The sequence below is a fragment of the Thermobia domestica genome, chromosome 13 (genome assembly GCF_964235325.1).
Source record: "Thermobia domestica chromosome 13, izTheDome1.hap1.1, whole genome shotgun sequence".
Classification (NCBI taxonomy): Eukaryota; Metazoa; Arthropoda; class Insecta; order Zygentoma; family Lepismatidae; genus Thermobia; species Thermobia domestica.
Window position 1 is genome coordinate 76,751,224 of NC_137466.1, and position 25,252 is coordinate 76,776,475.

Sequence of the window (25,252 nt, forward strand, 5' to 3'; positions counted from 1 at the left end):
TGCCAGAAAACATACGTAGTCTCTCGAAAAATTCGTAAGGCTGCCAGTGTATGGGATGGCATATATACAGAATGTTGATTTTAGGTACAGTGTACTTTGCTTCTGTGCCTTATTGTGTATTATTAAATCTCTAATTTAAGAAGATAGGCTACTTCGAACAATTATACACGGTGTTACAAAAATTCGCAAACAAAGCTTGTTTCATTAATATACACGTAAAAGAAAACAAATAAATCCTAATTAACACAGGTCCGGAAACACTGGTACTAATGAAACATCCTGAGAAGCAACCCTAATTTTGATATGTAAACATTACATTTTAAAAGTGTATGTATTTACGACTTCAGAGATTTCTTTATTCAATATCTGATACTTTCTCAGAGAGCGAAATTCGAATCAGAGAGAGCAGACAGACCGTCATCTATTACTGACGATGGTTCGAGGTCTATTGATTGTGCTTCACCTCTATCTCTACAGAATTTCTAGGTTACTTTACAAACTGGTTCCTTTTCATCATTTATAAATTAGTACTTTGCTACTTTCTAGTGCAAATGGAAATGGAAATTAAAAACTCATATTATTAATTAGTTATATAGAGTACAGTCAACGAATTAAAATTTTTTAACCTCCAAATTTTTTATTTTCCTTTTCACCGGGAATACTCCCACTGCTCATCACTAGGTGTACCCATCTCCCCATGGACTTGGCCGCAGCCTTTCAAATTTACCTTTCTCCTCTAAATTTACCATTCTGTTCCATCAGATATGCCTTTCTTTACGAAATTATTTACCGTTCTTCAGTTTTATTTACCATTTTCAAGACAAATTTATGTCCCTCTAAATAATCTCAGGGACGCAATAATCCGCGCTTTGAAATTTGTCTGTGAGCACCCCGTTGGACAAAATTTTCAAAGTGGATAGATGATATGAACATAAACGTGCTTCGCTGGTTGTTAATATTACAAGGGCTGTAACCATATTTAGATTTCAGTATTATTATTTTCATATTGGTTGGTGAGGAAACTAAAAGAAAAAATGTTAAATGTTAATAATTAGAGCTTTTAATTAAGCATGATATTAGCTTATATTGTACAACGGGCCGAAGACTCGAGTGAAACAACTGGTGAATATAACCGAAATATTGCGCGCAATAAACAATCAATGGTATGATGAAATCAGAATTAACGAAATCACTTTGACAAAATACATGCTAATTTTGTTTTTCTCAGGCATACGTCGTAGTTACGAAAAATCTTAGAAAATGTTGACACCATAGTTTGAATTTGTATTTCTTCATAATATCCGTAAGTAAATTTAAAATAATAATGTATAATAAGGATGATATGATCATGATCTTTGAATTTTGGAAATGCGTATTTTAATCCTTGTACTTCTCTATAAAATAGTTCAAGTTTTAAATTTTAATGTTAACGTCAATAATGGGGTAAAAATAAGATAGTCATTCGTCAGGTAATAATCTGAAAGTTGCCTTATGTATGATAAATATTTGTAATTTGAGAAAAATAAATGAAACTACATTAAACGAAACTATTTTAAACTGTGATTTTTGTCTTCCTTCTTTCCAGGTGGGTTTTAAAGGGTTCGGAATTCCTGCTGATAAATTGGAGGCAACTGTACCATTTGTGTACGAAGGTCGTGAATATACATTAAGCCATGGTTCTGTCGTCATAGCAGCAATCACTTCTTGTACGAATACGAGTAATCCATCAGTAATGTTAGGAGCAGGTGAGTAATACCATAAAGGAGTGTAAAATAATGTTCGTAGGCATAAGGATCGGTAAATTAGTCCCATGAACGACCTATCCATACAAATTTCTCTTTAGTTAGGTACGTTACTATTGAATATGAAATAAATTATTACATTAGGGATGCTAGTCTTTATTTTATATTTACTTGCACTAATTATTTCAATGGGATGAAATCCTTTCTGCGAAATTATTGAAAAATGTGATTTCATTATTTCTTGCACTGAAAGAAAAGTGTGTGACGAAATATAAATATATTTAAACATTTTCCGTGATAGAACATACACCTGATAATTTAAATCATATACCATAATTAAGTTACATATGACTCTATTTACTTGATTGAGTTAATGGTGCATGGCTAAGCAGGCGCGCACCCAGAAATTTTTGTTGGGAGGGGTCCAAAAAGTGATTCAACATCTCAAGACAACATGACTATCCTCAACATTCTACCAAAATCGGAAGTCATTCGAATCATTTCCAGTTTCAATAGTGATTTCCATTGAGCAGAAAAGGTAAGAGGTATCGATTGCGATTTTTTGCGACCGATTTAGTTTCCTGGAACAGGTTCCGTTTCCTTCATTAACCCTCTATTTAGACTGGAGTGGTTCAAATTAACCATTTTTGGTTACAATATTTATCGCAATAGAACAAAAATGGTAATAGATAACGACAAACGGTTATCTGCAATCGGTTCAAGGTCACAAGAGTGCATATTTCATCACGATCCACAAAACTATATCAAAACCATAAGTGGCTGAATTACTAGTACTTTTGGTTTCAATACTGATTTTCATAGAGCAAAAACTGTAAGAGATATCGAAAATAGAATTTTTGTAATCTATTCAGCGTCCCAAGAATAGGTTCTATCTTCCCCTTTAACCGTCATTCAAACTGAAAGTAGTTGAGTTGATTTTGAGTTGAACGTCCCTTTCAGCAGCGAGGCTATATGAGACGGGATCTACTGATTAACGTGGAATGCAAACCACATGAGCTCCCGCCGTCAAACTAAAAGTAGTCAACCCTTATCAGCATAGAGCAATAACAGTAAGGGATAGTGAATAATGACTTCTTGATATGGATTAAGGAATAAGTTTTATCTTTGGTCGTACTAATCTCTTGCAACCAGTTGTTTTAGATGTACTACTTCAAGTTTGAGTATTGAATTTTCATAGTTTGAAGGTCTACCGTAGTTTCACATTGTGAATCGGAACTTACTTGTTAATAATAATAATAATAATAATAATAATAATAATAATAATAATAATAATAATAATAATAATAATAATAATAATTGCCAGTAAAAGTTTTTGAAATTATTTTTTTTATAACGTAAAGAAAATAATTTTCAACTAAAGATTTGATCGTCCGGTGATATACAGTAGCTCCACACGCGAGAACAGCGATTTTTAACAATGCTGTACACTATAGTGTAGCATCATGAAATCGGTTTAATCATTACGCGACTAAAATTAAACGTATTTATTACTATCTTTGGAACTTATTGATATTTGGACATGATACGCGTGTCAATTTTCTTGAAATTAGGTTTGACGCGCATGAGATTCCTGAAAGTAGCACATTCAAACTACGCTGATACTGAAATCGAATTTGAAATAAATATTAAGTGAATGCTGTATATATGAAATATACGTAGTTGAACGAGCATAAGTAAGAAATGGAATGAAATCATTCGGTTTAACATTCCACGAATTTAATACGCCCATTAGGCTAAGGGAGACAGATGATTAAGGCAAGTGAATGATGATGGAAGAATTGGTGGAATGAGAATGTTGGTGGAAACGGGAGTACTCCGAGAAAACCCACGGACACGTTGTCCACCATAAGCTTACTTGGTCGGGAATCGAACCAGGAACCCCACGCACCAGAGGTAAGCAGTCTTCCACTGAGCCACCGTGCCTCCCCAAACAGAAGTAAGCAAACTAAATTACATCTCATAAGTGTATGGTACTTGTAAATATATTACTACAAGATATGTGTTTTTGTGCGTAAAAATTTAAGATTGACTGCGTTTAGTGTCAACTAATTGATTTGGTGATGTTGAGGGAGCTTTCCCTATAAAATTGATGCCGGAACCCAGCCCCTTGGTTACCTCTGAATTTAATCTGTAAGTGTATTTTATAAAAAGTCTTCATTTTATCTTTTAAATAACTTAAAGCTGCTCAAGACTACTAATTGACGTATTATTCTCTCTATCGTGATCAGTTCCTGATTACTGTTTTATAGAGTAATTGTAATGTAATTAGCTGCATAGCTTAGAATTCATTATGATAGTAACAAAAATCTATCCCATCCGATCAGGATAGTGAAAATAAAATGAAATGAAATCATTAAGTTTTACCTCCTACGCTTATGCTAGGAGACTGTGATGATGAGAAATGAATGAAGTGGTGGAATAAAGGAAGTGGGAGAAAACGGGAGAACCCCGAGAAAACCCACAAGCACGGTGTTAGTCCACCACAAAGTCCACACAGCGTGAGGTGGGATCGAACTAGGGACCTCAAGCACCGGAGGTGAACGCTCTAGTACTGAACCACCGCTCCCCCTCCGATCAGGATAGTTCCTGCACACCTTAGTAAGACACTTTTATATCTTTCTACTTTCTTGGCTACCAAAGGTCTTCTTCAGTGGATTTGAAAATATCATATGTACTCTGCTTATACTTAGATTTACCGTACAAGAGCTGTATCTGACTCATTTTGGAATATCGATTTAATTAAGCGCAGTATCTTCGCTGACAAGTAATATTGTAGAGGTCTATTTATCCATTCATATAACTTCCCAATTTTGTAACTGAAGTTTATAATTGTGTTTTGTTGCTAGTGAATAGCAGCTAACGAATTTTTATGCTAAAGTCCTGAATCTGAATGAAGGATGGCTACAGCAAAATATGTAACTTTTCTACACGGGCTCAACCTGTATTGTTTGTCGTAGCCCAAGGCGTAGAAGCATACGAATTTTGTTAATTGACGTGTTGAATGCAAGAAAGAAATGTGACAACACTGGTTTTTGCCTTCAGGATATGCGTCTACTTAGCTGGTACACTTCCCTGTCGTTTCGATTGAATGGAGCTAATCTTAGTATGACACATGCTTATAGATTATAAACAGTTACACATTTATCTCATTATTTTATGTATAATCATATTTTTGTGGAAAAGTTAGTATAATGTATTCATTATACATCAGTAAAGTTGTTGAAAGAAATCTTTTATTTTACATCCCACACTTATGTCCTTTAGATCAAAGAAAATAGATGATTTATGAAAGCGAATGGTTCTGAAAGAATAGGAGGAATGAGAAGGTGGAAGGAAACAAAAAACCTAATAAATCCCGTACACATAATATTGTCCACCACAAACTCCGATTTCGTGGGATCGAACCAGATATCCCTAGGTCTAGAGGTGAGCCCTCTTCCACTTAGCCACCGTTTCCCTTAAATTTAATACTGATTATTAGAAAAGGAAGGCATAAAACACTTAACTTTTTTAAATCAATAAAAATGAATTCTCTCTTTTAGTATAACTTTCTAAAAATTCGGATTAAAAATATTTATTAAAATGACTGTAAGAAACAGCCATTGGAATAGAAAAAAAAAGTAAACTTTATTCATGATCATTTTACTACTTCAATAGCTATTTCTTACATAGTCATTTAATAAATATTTTTAATTGAAATTTTCAAAAAGTTACACTAAAAGAAAGAATTCATTTTTATTGAGTCAAAAAGTGTTATATACGATATTTAAGATATTTATTACAAATTATCAGGAACAGATCTCCCTGGTAGCTAATTGCTTAACACTTACGCCTAGGTGCTGGAAACAGGTTTTGTTCCCTAATAGAGGTATGTGTTCATATCCTACGTAGATCGTCGTGTCTCATACAGCCTTGTGCTTGAAAGAGACATAGAACTCTGAAACAAACAAGAGGTATTTGTACAGTCCGCAGCAAAAAAACCTGCAATATAGGCATGTAACTTTATTGTGAAAAGACGAAGTCTTTTGCTCCAAAATAAGTGTGCAAAGGAGGATGCCGAGGTTTCTCTTGGCGTGATTCGTGCCACTTAGACGTTATGTTGATTCCCTGCGCTGTTACGCGTTTTTTTTTACAAACTTAATGCTCATGCTGCAGGTATTTTGCAGCGGACTGTACAGTTGAACTGAGCTAAACTCTCTGCACGAACACACGAAGGGCTTAAACTAGTGCTGTAATATTCCGAATAAGTTATTCGAATTATGGATTCTTCGAATATTCATAATTCGAATATTGAAAGCGAATATTCAAGTGACAGCAGAAAAATACTCGAATAATTATTCACACAATGAATATTTGAATTAACTTCTTTCTTTCAGTCTTTCCTCACGTACGTGAAGTCAGGCGCGGATAGCCCCTCTTGACGCTCAGGTATACACTAGATAAAATGGGCTTCAATCTTGCTTTACACTGGATAAAGCTGCAAACTATGGTTTAGGCCCTCCCTTGATCATATCCTGGATCCGCTACTGCACGAAGTCAATATTGCTGATTAGTCTTTTCCATGAAGCCCTGTCCGGAAAGTTTTTCTGTGTTAGACCTTTCTCCCTTAAGTCATTCTTACCCATATCCATCCATTTTCTTCGTAGTCTCCCTCTACCTCTCTTTCCATCAACTTCCATTACCATCATTCTCCTGACCACGTAATAGTTTATTCTTCTCATTAGATAGGCATACCACTGCAATCTTCTTTGTTCGATCATACAACCTTGGTTGTTCCCCTTACTTTCTCATTCGTCACTCTGTCTCTTCTCGTTATCCCACACATCCAGCGTAGCATTCTCATATCGGTGGTGACATTCCATCTTTTTTCGTGTGTTTTCTTTATTGGCCATGTTTCTGCTCATCATTGCTACTCTAACCACTATTTTGTAAATTATCTCATTCTTCACTGTGATTCTGAGTCTCACAGCGCGCCACATACTTTCCTCCAATTTCACCATTCCTCTGGTATACAGTGTGTCATTTCCACGTCCAAATCCCCATTCTTAGCAACAGATGAGCCTAAATACTTAAAATTTTTCACTTCATTCAGTCTGTCTTTTTATAGCCTTACTTTCCTCTCCCGTTCTTCGTTAAACTCGAGACATTCAGTTCTCTTTCTACTAACGTTTAGGCCTCTGTCTTCCAAATACGTTCTCTAGCTTCCCACTTTCAACTTGAGAGGTACGGGCTGAGCCCTGATGTAATCCAACTGGAACCGGAATTTGGTATATTGATCCCACACTACTTCTTACTTGGGTCGTAGCTTCCATATACATATTTTGGATTATCTTGAAGAAGGTATCCGTAAAATGGAATTAATTTTATTCGAAACTGTTGTAATTCGTTCAAATTTTATACCGATTTTGAATAGTGAATGTTAATTTGGTTTCGAGTCAATCAGCTTGACTTCAAGACACAGGGTAATGAATATTTCCTTTTTTCTCTTGAGCGGTGTCGTTACCTTTTTAGCCTATTTGTCTATAGTTACTATATTGCATTATTTCTTAACAGATTATGGGAATTATTAACTTCCCACTCCACACCAACGCAGAAATATACGTCGAAATTGCTCTAGTAATGTGACCTACACCGAGTTGTTTCCTACAGCTTTTACTAAATATTGAATGTTCCTTGAATATTGAATGACAGACTTCCGAGTACTGAATATTACTTGCCCCGTGTTTCATGGTAATTTTTATAAAGGGAACTCTTGTGGCCCGGTGTAGCGTAGTCGCTAACGCTCTCGTCTTTGGTGCGAGAGATCCCGGATTCGGTTCCCGGTGAATACACTCGGTCGGACAAGTAGAACAACTTTTTTAGGCCAGCCATTCTGAGTGAGATTTTCCTCATTCACACCAGGCAAATGCCTAGATAGTACCCAACATGCTTGTCCCAAGCAGCTTTCTTCCTTCTCCAGTCTTTTTTTCTTTCCCTTTCCTTGGATAGTGTGATCGCCGAGAAACGTCATTCCTCATACATGACGGGCTAACGTGGCCATAGATGCCGAAAGCCCAGAAATCTAATTCCTAATCCTTAAAGGTAGCTCTCTTCTAGAAAGTTGGCCTGAAATGAGACTTTTAAAATGGAGTATTAGTTTCATGAGATTCATGTATATCTGTTATCTTCTAACGAAATGCCATTATTGCTAATATTTCTCCATCTTTCTTTCGAAGAACTTCTGTATTTTTTTTTTAAACTTATCTTTATTAAATTCTTTAATAATAAATTCCTAGTTTTACGTTCTACTATTATGCCCATTTAGGCAAAAGGAGTCAGATGATTGATGAAAGTAAACGATTATGAAATAATTTATGGAATGACAAAGTGGGAAGAAACAGGAGAACCTCAAAAAAATTCACGAACACGATTTGTCAGTGGATTCCATCGTGCTTCCACTGTGCCATCGTACTTCCTGTCACCATTTACGGTAACTTAATAATATTATGCCTTCCGTGAAAAGCGATGTCAGACTACTTCACCATAGCAACGTTTTCCCTCGTATTGCTCAACACGTCCATGCCAAATTACGCAATCTTGCTCCATAATCCACCACAGACCTCGGTCGTTCGGATTATCATCTCTGTGGCCTCGTGACACGATTCATGAGCAGTCAACGATTCGAATCGATGGCTAAAGGTGTTGGGTCTGTCGGCCGTAGGTAGTCCTAAGCTTAAAAATTGGACTCTTGTAGTCGACATGAAGGAAACTAGGGCCATGCTGTGAGAAATATCCTGAGTGTCTTGTTACGTATGCTGAAGTTTAGGCAAGACTTATTCCAATCCATTGTCTATGTGTTGGTTTGGCTATGGTTTTGTAGGAAAAAGTAGTTAGCCTTACTATTCGAGCAGTCCTTATGATATTGTACTCTTTCTTTACAGGATTGCTAGCTAAAAAAGCAGTTGAAGCTGGATTGTCTGTACCTGCATATATTAAAACAAGTCTGTCGCCTGGATCAGGGGTCGTAACATACTATCTACAGGAAAGTGGAGTAATACCATATCTCCAGAAATTAGGTTTCGATATTGTTGGTTATGGATGTATGACATGCATTGGAAATAGTGGTCCGTTAGAAGACGTAATAGTGGAAACAATTGAAAATGTAAGTAGTTCGCTGTCATAATTTTCGTGTGTAAACTGTGCAATTCAAATGAGTTACACAGCCAATTAAATAATAATAATAATTTTGTTTATCAAATCGTGCATGTTTAGAGATGCGCACGAGACAAGAGTTGACTGTCTCGTCTCGAAAAACATCTCTCTGTTAGAAGGAATCTGTATCCTCTTGAATCTCGTCACAAGAATTGTCTTATCTTGTGCAACCTAGGCATATTATACTTGTGTTCAGAATGTATGATCATTTTTTAAAGTTTTCCAATATTTAAAGAAGACAGTGGCGTAAGCAGAAACTCATCAAAGGGGACTCACATAAATACCCAGAAACATCCATATAATGTTTTAAAAGTCTTGGGTGAGCTCCCTTGTGACTAAGCGGTTAGCATACGCGCCCTTGGAGTGGGAGATCCGGATTCGATTCCCAGCGGGAGCTTATATGGTTTGGATCCCACGTTAAGCTGTAGACTTACGTCTCACATAGTCTCACTGTTGAAAGGGACATTAAATCAAATCAAAATAATAAATCCTGGGCGCCAGTGCCACATCGTCATGGCGACTAGAAATACGAGTCTGGTGCCCTAGTTAATTTAAGGCCGAAACATGTACGTCTATGTATCAAATTGTGTTCTATTATTATAGCGCCTGGTTTGCAGAACTGGAGACTACCACAGAGGAAGAGAAAGATATATACAGTATGTGAGGAGCGTGTTTCCAAACAGCACTTAAGTTATTTTTAACGTTTTTCGGTCGTCGTGCTATGTTTTCTTGTTAGGGCGAAGTATATGTGCCTATGTCTTTCAAAATACGTCTAAGTCATGTTGAAATTAAAAGCAAAAAGTTTTTAAGTAGTTAAAGTCTAAGTCATCAAAACAATTAATTCCAAATTTCGTTTAACTCTTGTCGGCATTCTCTGACTAATAAGTCTGTGATTGTTGTTTGTTAAATTGTGAAGGGAAAGCCAATTAATTGTTTACTGATCAGAATGTTCTTAAAAGAGTAATTTTAGTGTAACTGTAAGCACTCAGGAAGAGTGTGTTAGAAGAAAGAGGACAACGTGTTGTGATGGAGAACTGTTAATTTATCAGTGGGCTCCCTGAAGACAACAGATCTGTAATGCAAAATGGAAAGCAATATAGAAACACGTATACGGGGCAAAACTCCTACTCAGCTGGTTTGAAGATAAACCTTAGAAACGTTCCTACGAAATGCTTCGACTGTTCTCAGTGTAAAGGTGAAGAGATTGGTATAATACCTAGATCTCAGTGACGACGACTCAACATTCTGTAAAGAAGCACTAAGCTGTGAAAGCGCCGAAATTGATGAACTTTTATACGAACATTTTGAAGAGCGTTTCTTATAATTAATATTGTACAGCGGGGGACACTTCTAAATGGTACACCTTAGCCGTAAATCTCCATATGGCTGTACCATTTAGAAGTGTCCCCCGCTGTACACGTATTTGTAAAAATCGTAACAGTCATGGATTCCTTTCAATGTAGATATTAATCCAACGGGTATAAACATAAACACAAATAAAAAAAATAGAAGAGACGACGAATAGAGTATAAATTCGAAGAATTTTCGTGGAAAAAGGCGTTTAAATAAATGGGCTTTGCAATTTGTTTATCGCCGTTCTCCAGGTAAGCAGGGAGGCACCCCCTTTAGACAGTGGACTTCCATTGCGGAAAAGGTAATACGAGTTTAAGCCCATGGCTAATCATAAGCGTTCGCCACGCGTTTTTATTAATCATGCGTACGCTTGGAATACGCTGACCATGTATTTAAATGTGGATGGCTAATCCCAAACGCGAAATTAATAAAAACGCGGAGAAAACGTCAGCTCGAGCGTATTTGGTGTGTTTCGGAACAATAGACCGCCTGCTGTTTAAAAGATCTCTAAAGGAAGAAGAAAAGGAAAGACGTTGCTAGCAAGGGGATTTTAGCAAGAAACAACCGCTTGGAAGATGCTTTGTGCAGAGTATTGAAACTCTGCTATTATAGACCTGGACCTGGGAAAAAAAGACCTGGAGAGCCTGACTGGTTCGCAGTATGATGTATAGCCCTGGAGAAAGTAAAATTACCGAATAGCCACCTTGGTCGCGTTCGCTACAAGGGGTAACGCTTCGAAAACGCATTCTCAAATAGCCTAACCCTAAAAGGAAGCAAAAAATGCCTTGTGCTGAGTATTGGAACTCTGCTATTATAGACCTGGACCTGGCAAAAAAGATCTGGAAACCCTCACTGGTTTGCAGTATGATTTATAGCTCTGGAAAAAGTAAAATTACCGAATAACCACCTTGGTCGCGTTCGCTACGGGGGGTAACGCTTCAAAAACGCATTCTCAAATAGCCTAACCCTACAGGTTGGCTTCTGCATAACCTGTTCACACAATCTCAGCCGCAAATACCACTGCTTGTCTCGAGATTGTTTTATGGGTGGATCAGTTAGCGTCTTCTTCCAACTAAAGTGGCCGAGCATCTATCTCGACCGACTGGTGTGTACCTTAACGAAAACCAAGAAAAGTAGAAAAATATAGAATGTCAAAAAAATCTGAACCATTTTTTAAATGTTATTATTTGGGTTGGTTAGGACTTTCTTTCTATTAATTGATTAATTCCGTTTTGTTTTCTTAATCTTCCGTGGCCATTTGTCTTGCCGACGGAGTGATGTTTCGTTTTCTTTTATAGCATTTCCTGTTCGTCATGATTACGTTAGCCCCCACCCTGTTTCTGTTGTGGGATCATGTTTTTGAGATTGCTAGGGGAGTAGCTTTTCCTGTGAGCGCTCCGATTTGGCGTTGTGGCAACCCCATAGAATTTTACTTATTCTCATGATTGATGTGAAATCACTTTGGTTTCGAGTCCGGGCTCGCCTTCTCAGATAAAGCCGAAATCTGACGTAAGACTAAAAATGAATCATTTGCAGAGAATGTAGAAAACACAAGCATTAAGATTCCTGTTGTCTTAAACTGTATACTTAAAGAAAAAGATGCTGATAGTTTCAGTGCAGAATCTGTCGCCTTTTGTTATTAATGAACAAATCGTATACTGTGCACAGCAGGACAGGTTACGGAGACACGAAAATTAAAAGACGGTACGTTATTGGTGGAGACGATCAATAAAAGGCAGAGAAGCTACTCAAATTGGAGAGCATTGGGCCAGTTTGCGTTTCAGTAAGTTTTCACGGCCTACTGAATTCTGTCACAGCTGGTACGAGGCCATTTTTCAGTGTAAATATTAAGTGTTGGAGATAAATAGGATGGAATTTCAGAAGGAAGTCTACCAGGTCTATATTAAAAATAAATAAATATAAAGTAAAGGAACTTTACTATGTACTTTGTAGGACAAAAGAAAATCTTAGTTACAGATTCAAAATCGGAATTTCCCAGTTAACGAAGTTATAACATTTAACTACGTACTTTCACCTGGTTTAACCTGTTTCCATTGTATAGATAAAGTGAAAAAAATTAGTCCTTGCTTAAAATATTTTCAACGTACCTGAAAAAAAAAAAAACTGTGGCGAAGTCATATTTCTTTTCTGCACTTACACATAGACGAGTACAGACTATCAAATCTGGTTCCGTGCCCTTGTGAATATTTCCTCTTTGTATTATTACAAATTGCTGGTACGAGTTGCACCGATAGATTCATAGGTAGCGTATGCTATTGCTGGAACGGTGAATATTGATTTCGAACAACTTCCAAATATTGATAATGCTTTTTTTTTTTTTTTTTTTTAACACAATACGGTAGTTATATTATAATTGTATATGTATGTGTGTGTATATAAAATATTCTTTCTTGCAGAATGATCTTGTTTGTTGTGGAGTTCTTTCTGGTAATCGAAATTTCGAAGGAAGAATTCATCCTAATACACGTGCGAATTATCTTGCCTCGCCTTTGTTAGTAATAGCATATGCTATTGCTGGTACTGTGAATATTGATTTCGAACAAGAACCTATAGGTATGCACATTTTTCTTCCTTTTTGTGCTATACTGTTAAATATGTTCTATTTTATTTCAAATCAAGGTGGAAAAGTTGAAGTACACTGCAATTTAATTTTGCGGCAATTATTTGAATCATTTTTGAAGTGAAGCCAGCAATACAATAACATGTATCATTGCTATTCTTTCTTAGTATAGATGAAATTACTTAAACTCTCCATTTTCTCCCTTCTTTTTAATGTTAAATTCTCATTGAATATAAAGATTCCATTAAACACAAATTCCATTTAGCCTTTTATAATCAATTAAATTTGATGTAAAGAACAATAAACCAATTGTATAGTTTAATAACTCAAAATACACAAATAATGTTAAAGTAGTGGCATTGTAGGAATATTTAGTTAACTTTAATAATCATCACTTTCATTGTTGTTTAAACTTGATAAGAGTTTACCTCTTGTGGTTGAAATTTTATGGATTACTCTATTTTATTGTTTTTTTTTTTTTTTTTTTTTTTTTTTTTTGCGTGTATTGCCAGTTGAGAAATATTCTACAAAGAAAACAAAAATTGATTGAGAGCTTTTTACAAACAAAGTAGGTAGTAAGTGTGTTTCTTTCTAGTGGAGCACAAAATTATACAAATGTGATTGATGCAGACAAAATGACTACGAAATAAAGCTGTACTACTAATGTACGGTGACACTCATACGAGGATATATCGGAAAGTTCTGAGATTCGGACATGTGGAACTGAATACTTGATTTGAGTTGGAGAAGTTTAAGGAAAAGCTTCAAATATCCCTGCGGAGCGGTAAATCAATCCTAGCACCGTTGGAAGTAGAATGCGTGCTGGAAGCCCTGCTGTCGAAGCGTGCCCAGAACGATTCACGCCATGTCTTTCCCTTTCTGTTAAAGTGGCGACCTTTTAGCTGCATTATATTCTTCAGGAAGAGGAAGCAGCTCCAAGGGTCCGAATTTGATGACTAGCGTGGATGCAGAAGTAACTATGTTAGTGTGGGCGAGAAACCCACATATTACGAGAGCTCGGTACGTCATAGAGTTGCCAATTGTCCACGCGTCACAGTTCAGGTAGATTTCGTTCAATGCCTTTATATGATGGACATTGCAATAAAACTCAGCGCTCACTCTCTGGCATTTAGGGGCGAGTTCTTGCGCTGGGACACCTTCAGTCGTAGTGATCCTAGACTATTTTACTTTAAAGACTTCCTTTTTCTCTCACGATCGTCCCTGTAGACCAGTTTACTTCCTCAAAGATGAGTCTTGACATTGAAGGATGGACGAGACCACGCTAAGCTCGTGACAGACTGCAGCACAATGCTACTGTTCGTTGGTCAGAAGGATAAATACGAATTTTCAGCAATACGGTCCTTTTAAATTGCCTGTGATGTTTCGTGTGACACTTCACAATTTCGTTAATGGTTCTCTGACGATCCTCATGCATATGCAGCTGAATTGTTTTCACGTTGTCGTGGAATACGTCCTGGCCTGTTGTTTTCAAGTAATATTCTGTCTCTTTTGAGGTCTTATGCAACCCGAAACGCCTAGCTGGATTTATCATCTAATATCCAGAAAATGAAACGATCGTAAGAGGGTTCACCGAGAAAGCCCACTCTCAGATAGTGTGTAAAACAATAACCATTCTACATGCTTCTCTCCCATGCTAATAATAATACCAAGACAGATGTCGATGAGTGAATGTCGTGGCTTCTGTCTATATAGAATGCTCACTACGGATATATAATTGTGTAGATAGAAAAGAAAAAGGTAACGAAGAAGACAGAATATTTATTTTTAGGTTTCCGCTCGAGATTTACCGAGTTAATGGCTTCACGCATGAGTACATGGGATGATTCCTTCTCCAAACCCGATCGCGGGGAATCCGGGTTTGATTCTCAATCGGATAGGAGCTTATGTGGTTCATATCTCACGTTAAAAGCTATAAGTCCACGTCTCATATAGTCTCGCTGCTGAAGTTTAAAAGTAAAAAGAAAAATATATTGGAAGGAATGCTAAACTCCAATTCAATCAGCCATCTCTGCGCGCGCATTCATTCTCTGCCATCTCCTAGGCAAATAATTATTCTGGTGTAATTAAAATGAAATTAGAGAACAACTTACTCTTTGTGTGTATAACCCTGTATTGTCGTACCTTTTTATTGTTGCAGAATGTTAGTGTTTAATTTCATTTTGTACCATTTTTAGTATTAATAAGAATAATATAGTTCGTATTGTGTATGGTAAATAAATAATGCCCTATGGAGTTGTGTTGAATATTTGGGTGAGTTTGAAAGTGCATCCTACATTCAAAAATGTCTGTCATTTTCTTTTTTCTTCTTTTTTTAACTCGCGAAACAAATTAGACTCGATGGTGTCTTTGTATGATTAGGTGTTAAGCAAATTCATGCATACATATGTAAACATTTTACAGTTTGCAGAGATTGTCAGTAGCTGGTAGAAGACAATATGCGGTAAATAAGATACGTCTGTTACTGCTGTGGGTGATGGAACGACTTGAACAAATGCTATTGTCAAATTATATCAATATTTCTTGTTATACCAAACTGTAAATCGACGTTCAGTTGTCATAGTAATAAACTTAATCTTCATTTCCCTCAGTAGAAGAGCACAGCACGACAGATGCACGCAAAGCTAATCATATTTACTGTTATCAGAAACAAAAGTTAGAATAAAGGACGCCCCTCAGGAAAGCCCGCGTCATGACAGAGAGTAAGACATCAGCCATCTATCTTCATGCGTCTCCTCACATGCAATTAATACACTAAAGCATCTATCGGATGGAAGTGTGTGTCGCATTTTCTATCTACACGGAGACATTTATACGCGAAACTGTTGTAATTGTGTAAGATAGAAAGAAAGAAGGATAATTAGATAATAGGAAAGCGCATTACTTGCTATAGCAGCCGCGACGATTCGTGAATCCTGGGCTCTAAACCAATCGTAGAACTGCTTTAATTCACATGTGGAAGAATTCGGTACGATTCGTGGAGGTGCCTTGCGAATGTATACTTGAAAAAGCGCGAAACAGCAGAAGTACACGAGCAATGTTACCAAACTTAGAAGACATGGCGAACGAGCGGCAAAAGCAGCACTTGAAAAACTATAACACGAACATTAAGTTATTCATATTAAACGGTAACATGTCGCAGAAGTATAAAACAGCCACAACTACAATAACAACAACAATGAGCAAAACGAAACTTAGCGCCAATCCGCCAACATTGCACCCTCAGGAGATGTTCTCCATATAGCGCGAGAGACAACACTGGCAAAATTTCATGGATGGGGGTTGACACCGGGACACATCCTCGCGCTCTATTAGGTGGTGAAATAGTAGATCTAGGTCAAACTTCACGACTTCCTGCAGTCACTATTGTAGGCCAACTTTACCAGACTAGCTTACGTTGTCTTTGTGGTACTTCAGATCGCAAACTGGAACTTGCGTCTTGTGAAAACGTGGCAGCTGTATCGACGACGACACATTCGTAATTTTTTCATGTCCTATTCAGGTTCTGTTGCCTGAACACACCCTTCGGCTGGGGTTCCCATTCTCTCCACATGGCCCTTTGTTTTTTTTCTCAAACTGAAAATCCTTGCTAAAGAGGATCTCATTTTGATCTACGAGATGATGTACAGATCCCGATTGCCTAACCGAGCTATATTTTCAATTTTCAGAGATGTAAAAAATATTTCCAACAATGGTGAGACAACAGAATGAGTTGTGTGCTGTCCTGAGGAGGTAACTTTCAGGGGAATTAATATTTGAGAGCTCCAGGCATGTAGATACTATTTACTGGCTAAAGATTGGATACTTTTTTTAAAAATAACTTATGCATTTTGTCCATTTTATAAGTATTTTTATCGTATATATATATATATATATATATATATATATATTTTTTTTTTTTTTTTCAATATTTGTTGCTTTCGTAGGCTACGGTGAAGGAAATAAACCTGTTTTTCTACGTGATATTTGGCCTTTGCGCAATGAAATTCACGAAGTAGAGCAAAAATTTGTCATCCCAGCCATGTTCAGCGAAGTGTATTCCAAAATTCAGCAAGGAAGTCCGAATTGGGCATCACTCAATGCTCCAAGTGGGCAACTGTATCCCTGGGACGAAAATTCTACCTACATCAAGAAACCCCCTTTCTTTGAAGGAATGACAAAGGTAAGATTATTAAATAATTATAGAGATAAGATGATATTTACATGCACAGAATATAACTTTTGACCACATTGAAGATGCAAATTACTATTTTGAGGAAGAGGTGAAAGCGATATGGTTTTTTTTTTTTTTTTTTTTTTTTTTTTTTTTTTTTTCTTCGACAAATAATGTTGAAAGTATTTATAAAAGTAAAATCATCTTCAGTTTAACAATGTACAACTAAATAATGCAGGTTGAACATTCTTTCTTACTATCCCGAAAATTTGTTATGCCAAAGTTTTGCGTTATTAATTATATATATATTAAAGTATGTTCTTCTTAAATTATCCTTATATTTTACCAGTTTAGACTGGGAGCAAACGCAAATGAAGCGGAAAGAAAAATATGCCTGTCATTCAGTACGTATGCAGTAGGGTATCAGGACATTTGCGGTACTACAAGAAAACCAGTTTTAAGGGGGCATTTGCGGTACTGTTCAAAACTTTCCCTTAGACAGCGAGACATTTGCGGTACACACCGTGAAACATGCGCCAAAATACCCCATTCCACCCCACGTTAGTCTAAATTATAATGAATGTAATAATAAAGGAGGTGGGTAAGGAGATGGAACAGCGTAATATTATGTGATTCATTTTGATTGGCTAATTCTGGTAGGTTATGGATATGTAAGAGATCACGCGTTCCACCTAATGAAAACTATCACGTAATCGAAACTTTTAAGAAGAAACCATGCACACATCAGGGTTTTCAGTACAGACAATACCGAAATTTCAAGAACGGGAACATAACTTGGAGGAAACAGATATTGTCCCTTTGATCTTTGGCCTCTTACCAACAAGAGTTAGTAAGACGTATCAGGGATTTTTCAGTTTGGTGAAGGCTAATATTAATGATTGGAATTCGAAATTAATCAAATTGGATTTCGAGCAAGCAGCACTAACATCTTGAAGAACACTGATCCAGCACGAAACGCACATTAATGGGTGTAATTTTCATTTTAATCAGTGTTTGTCGAGAAAGTTTAAAGAATCGGGCTTATAACTGACTATAAATCAGTTCCAGAGTTCACGCTCTGCCTTAGAATGTATTCTACCGTAGCATTATGTGTTACTGTTATGTGCTTATCCCTAATGTACTAATTGAACTTCTTATAACTCATGAAAATAAATTACTAATTCATTGAACGTTTGACTTTGTTTTTTTATACTTACTCCGAGCTAGATCTGAAAAAAAAATCCCTAAATATGCTCATGACAATGGACAACTGTGTGCAAAATGAGCGACTTGTGATAAATTAGTCCGCAGGCAAATTTCTCTTTGGATAATTCCGTAATACTTTCTCGTAATTAATGATATCTCAATATCTTGGAAACGAAGAAAGAAGAATATTATATTTCAACTTTAAGTAAACACTGACAAATAGTTATTGGAAAACTGTTAATGACACCTATAAAAGGAAACGAAAAATATAAATATTTGTAGAAGTTCCCTTTAAATATCATGGACAGGCATTTGACTAATCACAAATAAGGATTCCTTTATATATATATATATATATATTTTTTTTTTTTTTTTGAGTTTTGACGAATCACAAACAAGCATTTGTTTACATCTTTTGGATGTGTCTATCATGTATTCTAGTAAATAAATGTATATATATATATTTACTTTCTATATAAGTGATCCTTATATTTGGGTTTACATGTTCTTAGTACTCTGAGAAAGGTTTGTATGTATGTATGAGTGGTTTAAAACGGCAATGAATCCCTTCAGAATGCACTACATACGGGATACACGCAAGTCATAGGTAACGAGGCACCCAAGGCGACTGTTAAGGCCTATAATAACCAAACATTGCAAGTACTGGGAGCTGCGGTACCTCACTGTTAGCTCACACCTTTGGTCTGATGCGTGGAGGCCCTTGTTCGATTCCAGGTCACACCAGGTAGGCTTTGTAATGGAGAAACATTGTGTCCGTGTGCATTTTCTGAGGTTTCTCTCATTTCCTTCAGCATAACGTGGGATTTTATACTAAAGGAAAAGAGCTTTAACAAAAATTCAGTTCAAATTCAATAGTCATTCGCCAACAGATTCAACAGCTTAGAAAATGTGATAGTGACTCCCACATTAGTACTATGATTCAGATGATAGTGACTAATTCAGAAAGCAGTACGAGCAAATTGCTTTTGTCTTCTCCGGGGAAGGATCAGTTTCTTGACAATACTGACGTGTGATAAGAAGTAAATCCTGTACAATACTTTACGGCGCCGTCATCATCGGTTGGCAGTACATCCCAAGCAACCGAAACTAGCGCAATAGTTGACTTGCCTAAGTGCTGCGACTGTAATAACTACATTTGTGGTAGAATAAAATAGAATAGGATTTTAGCTTATGGATTTATTGAATTAAGGGTTCAAAACTAAAAATAAAAATAAATAAATAAAAAAAAAAAATAAAAAATAAGAACACAAGTGGAATTACAGAATTCATAAAATTACTGGATGCAATGATAGTGATGCATTATCAGTTGTATTTTCGTATATTATATTCTAGTGCCTAATAATCTATTCTTCGGATGAATATAACAGGTATAGTCTGTTCACTATCCTCTTATACAGTTTCAGAAATTCAAAGGCATGGCTCCTTTCCCTCAAAAACCGCAAAACAGCGGACAATTCTCCTGCTGGCAATACCGATCCATCAATGCTTGTACGACGTTGCCTTATGTCTTTCCAAATTGTCAAGAAAGGGATGGTCAGTTACTATTTTTCCTTCTTCCTTTTTCCCTTTTTTCGGTCTTTTTTTTTTTTTTTTTTTAAATCACAACACACTTTTCTTTTACTTTCCCGTAACTCAGATAAAGTAAACATTTTCCTGCGAAACTAGAACAATGTAACAATAAGCATAAACGTCTCCCTTGAACACTGATTAAATACTATATCAATAGAATATAAGCGTTATATAAATAGTAACTATTGACTGTAACAAAACCTAAGGAACGTACTATAATAGACGCAGTCTCCAATTTTGATAAACACTGAAGCCTATTCTGTAACACAGATCGAATACTATTACCAATATAATAAGAAATACGTCTGATATAGTGCTGTTCACAAGTCAACACGAGAAATACGGTTTCCTTATCTAAATTTTGTAAGTCCTATCTCGTCTCTCTTCTCGAAGAAGTTTTTTCTCTAGTTTCGATTATCGAAAAAGATGTCCTCGTCTCGTTTAATTTTGTAAATTCACATACAAAATTTATCACTGATTTTTTAAATTTTCAAACTATGCTATGCACGGGTTTGTCCGTCCGTTCGTCTGTCGTCAGTTATCACCACTGGCGTCTCTGGCATGTACAATTTGGGGGGAGGGGGATCAAAGAAAGTTATTTAAATGGTACTATCTAGCCCAACCTCTTTATTAACTTCGATTCCATTTGTTACCTTTCTGCTTACCTTCACGGAGCCCCTAAGGTATATCAAGAACTCTATTACAATCGTTTCACAGTCTGAATATTATATTCCAAATAAATATAATTATTATTTTTATATGATATTCTGTCGTTAGTAAATAAATTAAATTAGAATGAAATATTGAATATTTTGTGCTTCAAAATATTGGGGGGGAACGTCCCGTTCGTTCCCCCCCCCCGCCAGAGACGCCCGTTGTTATCACAGCCAAAACAATAGGAGATATCGAGATGCGGATTTTGCAATCGATTCAGCACCCCAGAAACAGTCCTGTCTTCTCCATTAACCCTCTATTCAAACCAGAAGTAATTAAAAATAATCATTTCGGTGTTTCAATATTTATCGCCATAGAACAAAAATAGTAATAAACAGTGAAGAACATTTTTCTGTAATCGATTCATGGTCTCAAGAGTAAGTATATATATATATATATATATATATATATATATATAAATAGATAGATAGATAGAATTATCACAACCTGCAACACACTATCGAAACCGGAAGTGGTTCAATTTATAGTACTTCTGGTTTCAATACTGATTTTCATAGAGCTGGAAAGATATTGAGAAGCACTTTTTTGCAATCTATTCAGCGTCCCAAGAATAGATTCTATACCCTCTCTTAATCATGTATTCAAACTGGAAATCATCCAAATTAACGATTTTTGGTTTCAACATTTCGCCACAGCACAAAGACAATATAAGGAATAGCAAGAAATGTTGTATATACAGTATATGGACTCAGGAACAGGTTCTTTCTTTGATATTATTCCTCTATTATATCCAGTAATTATAAATGTAGCCGACTACTTCGAAGTTTTAAGTATTGTATTCAGATGGTTTGGAAGTATTACATACTTTCAACTGAGAAACACATTCACTTGTCTTAATTTCATCTAGAAGTTACCAGAATCCTTCAACGTAACGAGAGGTTCATGAAGGGAATGACATAACACTCAAACCATATTTATCATTGGAGTGTATGGCGTAAGACTTGCCTATCTTTATAAAAATGATAAATGTTCTACACTGTGTTCGTACAATCATTCTATCAACTTATGATTTTATGTTATGATTCATGTATCAATAAAACAAAGTTTGAGAACTAAGACTAGGGTAAACTAGAGTTGCCCGCCAGACTCGTGAAATTTATCGTCTCGTCTAGATTTCTAGATTCTAGTCTCGAAAATGAGACGAGAATGGTCATTTTTCTAATCTCATCTCGAATTTAAAAGAAATTTATCATCTCGGGAGCAACACTAATCTAATACTATGTATCTTAACAATAAATTACGCTTAATTAGCCGTGTAGGAAAAACGTAAAATTAAAGCAGCGCTAGGAAAAACTCTAGGAACTAGTGAAAAAAATATAAAATATAGTTCCAGTAGCATTTGACTGAAATATAAATTAGAAATGAACATTGCGTAAATTCATGTTATTGTGCTTTTGTTATAATTATGAAGGTTTATTTCCTGGTCTGCACAATTCCAATTGTCTGTTTCTTAAAGTCATTACTGATTAACTTTAAGATGAATAAAATAATCATATGTGCTCATTTAAAACCTACTTAGGGAATCTTTAGGACAAATGTAATACTTAAATATGGATAATAATTATTATTATCAATCCCTAACCACTTCTCTATATATTAGCAGTTTTGCAACCGTTTCCTCGTATACAAAATTCTTAGGTATTATGTTTTTTAAGGAAAAGATCTCTAGAAATAACACAAAAAGGAAAATGTGGCAATGGTGACATCCTCCACCACCCGCGGTGTGTCGGCATCGGACAGCAACTGTATACCAGGATAGCGGATGTACTATACCCCAATCGTTTTATAATAATAATAATAATAATAATAATAATAATAATAATAATAATAATAATAATAATAATAATAATAATAATAATAATAAATGTTTTTTAGGACAAACTTGTTTTTTTGGATATATATCTTAATATATTAAATTTCTATTTTTCCATCATATCTTGAATAAATTTAAACTCTATTACGCTACTGATAGCAAATGCAGGTTCTTTATGGTTGTAAAGATTTTTATTCTGAATGTAGCATTTATTCAAGATAATTACCAGTAGAATTAATAAGATGAATTACTTTTACAGGATCTTCCAGGCATAAAACCAATCGAAAATGCTCACGTTCTGTTGAATCTTGGAGATTCAGTAACAACAGATCACATATCTCCTGCTGGTAGCATTGCTCGAAATAGTCCAGCTGCAAGATACCTTGCATCTAGGGGGTAAGTATTGACTTTGTAGCATACTTTTGGAATAAATTCCTTGTATTTTAAAAATATTTATTTTGTAGTTGTAAGATCTCACGATTATACATTGTAGTTAATGGAGACTAGGTCTTTATTCGAAATTCAAGCGCTGTTATGTACACCTTATTCCAAAAAGAACGAGCTCATATTTTATGGCTATTTTGAGCTTTTATTTATTTATTTATTTATATATATATATATTTATTTATAACAATTTCATGTATCTTCATTAAACATTAAACCAAAGATGCCAGGTTCGAGCCCCAAGCCAATCCATAAATTGATATGCGAAATTATTTTTCTGTATTCTCTGAAATAAACTTCAACTTTATTGGTTTGATTTTACTAATTTTTCAAATCTATCTAAATGTCCCTTATTCCGTAAATATTAATTTTTTACGTATTATTTCAATATTTAATTATCAAATTTAAGCAATATTAAGTGTGTATATATAATAAAAAATAATTTTATAACAATATTAACTAGACTTGCAGAAATCAGTGAAAAAACACATGATGAAACCTTCAGTTCATTTGAAAGAAAACAGGATAATAATTTCCCATATAAATCAGTGGAATAAAACACAAAGTGGCGTAGGTCAGCGTTAAGCCGAAGGGCTGGTAACTTGAATTGGGGGATATATTGAGCTCGCTAATTCCATCGCTGTTAGTTTTCTTGATCGGAGTTGGCTGATTGTTTCACTGAAATAGCTTAATTTTCCCCACAACGTTGGGTGAATGCCTCAATCCCATCATTGTCTAGAACAATCACTTCCAATTGGATGCTCCAGTTTACTGCTGCTGAGTAAATCACTCACGGGAAGTGAGTAGACCTAGCGCTGAGTAAAGACAGTGGGAACAGGCAGAAAAGATAGTGTTATATATAATATATTAATAAAGATACATTACTCATGGATTCACGACTCATGGGAACACTACGAACACATTCCATTCCACTCATATAGTTTCCTCCCTTTCTTCGCTCGACCTTTTCTCTCTCTAGTCTCTACTAACTCTAAAATCACGCTCCTACATCGTAGAAAGTGAAGTTAAAAATTAATAATCTAAAGAGTACCAACACTGCATTCGTCCAAGCACTGACCAAATTCAGCACTGCTTCACTTCGGCGAACACAACGGCGCAAGTAGACAGCGTGGCTAAGGCGTTGATATCTCCAAAAAATCGGTATAATTACTTTTATGTAACAGATTTCTTTTCTGTCTTTCTTCCCAGATTTAGTACATACAGCTCGCTCGTGGCTAAACGGTTAGCGTTCACACCTTTGGAGTGGGAGACCCGGATTCGATTCCCGGCGGGAGCTCATGCGGTTCGGATCCCCTTTAAGGTATAGGTCCACGTTTCATATAGTCTCGCTGCTGAAAGCGAAGGTAAACTGAAATCAAATAAAAATATGCCAGTACTTCTGGCATCATTTGTTTCCAATGTTGTGAGCTACACATGGAACTTACAAATGGTTGTATTCTGCATTGACTTATAAATATGATAATAAGAGAGAATTCTGTTAGTTACTTATATGAAGTTTTTGAAAGCTAGAACTTTGAAGAAGAAATAGGTCCAAGGTAAGTAATTGAAGGAATTTTATTTGCACGAAATAAAGTGAAACATTGACTTACACTGTATGTACGTAGCAGACATGATTGGAACCGATTATGTAAGTTTCAGATATTTGCACTTGGAGTAAAAGGGGGAATGACAAAATCACTTCACTCATCCATTATTTTTGAAAATCGGATGAGTAGAACCTTAGCACCACAGTAGCAAGCTCGTGATCGGATTTAAGAATATCTTCTGTGTGTTTCTATATATTAATGGTATGGTCACATCTTACTCAGTCCATCAATTCTTTTCATAATTATTCCCTTTCATTTCTCAACCGTTTACTTTAGTCCACAGGGTTAAAATCATAGGATGTAAAAATGATTCTTTCAAAATAAGTACAAATATTTTAATATAGTTGACAACGATTGATGACGGTGAGATGCAAGCATATTATTACAATAGATCTATATTGGAACAAGAAATTAAGATTAATTTGACATAGTGGGATTTGAATCCCGATCTCCCCTCTCCGGCTGAATAATTAATATACAGTGAATGTTTGTGATCACGCAATCATTATACTTTAAAAGTTCTTAAAATAAATATTCTGAAAGCTTTTATTCGATTTTATAGGAAAGAAATTACGATATAGTTAGTAATTTAATTTATATTGAAAATCTATATATTACAACCGAGATAAAATGTAATTATTATGGTGATTGAAATAATTTCATGATAAATTATATGAAAATAAAAGGACCACTTTCAGCATATTTTGTTCTAAATGATGCTTCAGTAGTAAATATTTGACATTGAAATAATGAAGTTACTGATATTTCAGTCTTTGAAGTAAAACGAGTCATTATAAT

The 25,252-nt window shown here is 35.6% G+C and overlaps 1 protein-coding gene across 3 annotated transcripts in view; it reads left to right on the forward strand.

Annotated features, from left to right (window-relative positions):
- Nucleotides 1-25,252, forward strand: part of LOC145668262 (cytoplasmic aconitate hydratase-like) — a 160,884-nt gene that overhangs the window by 105,118 nt on the left and 30,514 nt on the right. For all 3 annotated transcript variants that reach the window (XM_081735961.1, XM_081735962.1, XM_081735963.1), the window contains exons 10-14: nucleotides 1,586-1,745; nucleotides 8,684-8,904; nucleotides 12,725-12,881; nucleotides 16,833-17,068; nucleotides 22,663-22,799. In XM_081735961.1, coding sequence (XP_081592087.1) covers nucleotides 1,586-1,745; nucleotides 8,684-8,904; nucleotides 12,725-12,881; nucleotides 16,833-17,068; nucleotides 22,663-22,799 — 911 coding nt within the window. The remainder of the gene's footprint in view (nucleotides 1-1,585; nucleotides 1,746-8,683; nucleotides 8,905-12,724; nucleotides 12,882-16,832; nucleotides 17,069-22,662; nucleotides 22,800-25,252) is intronic.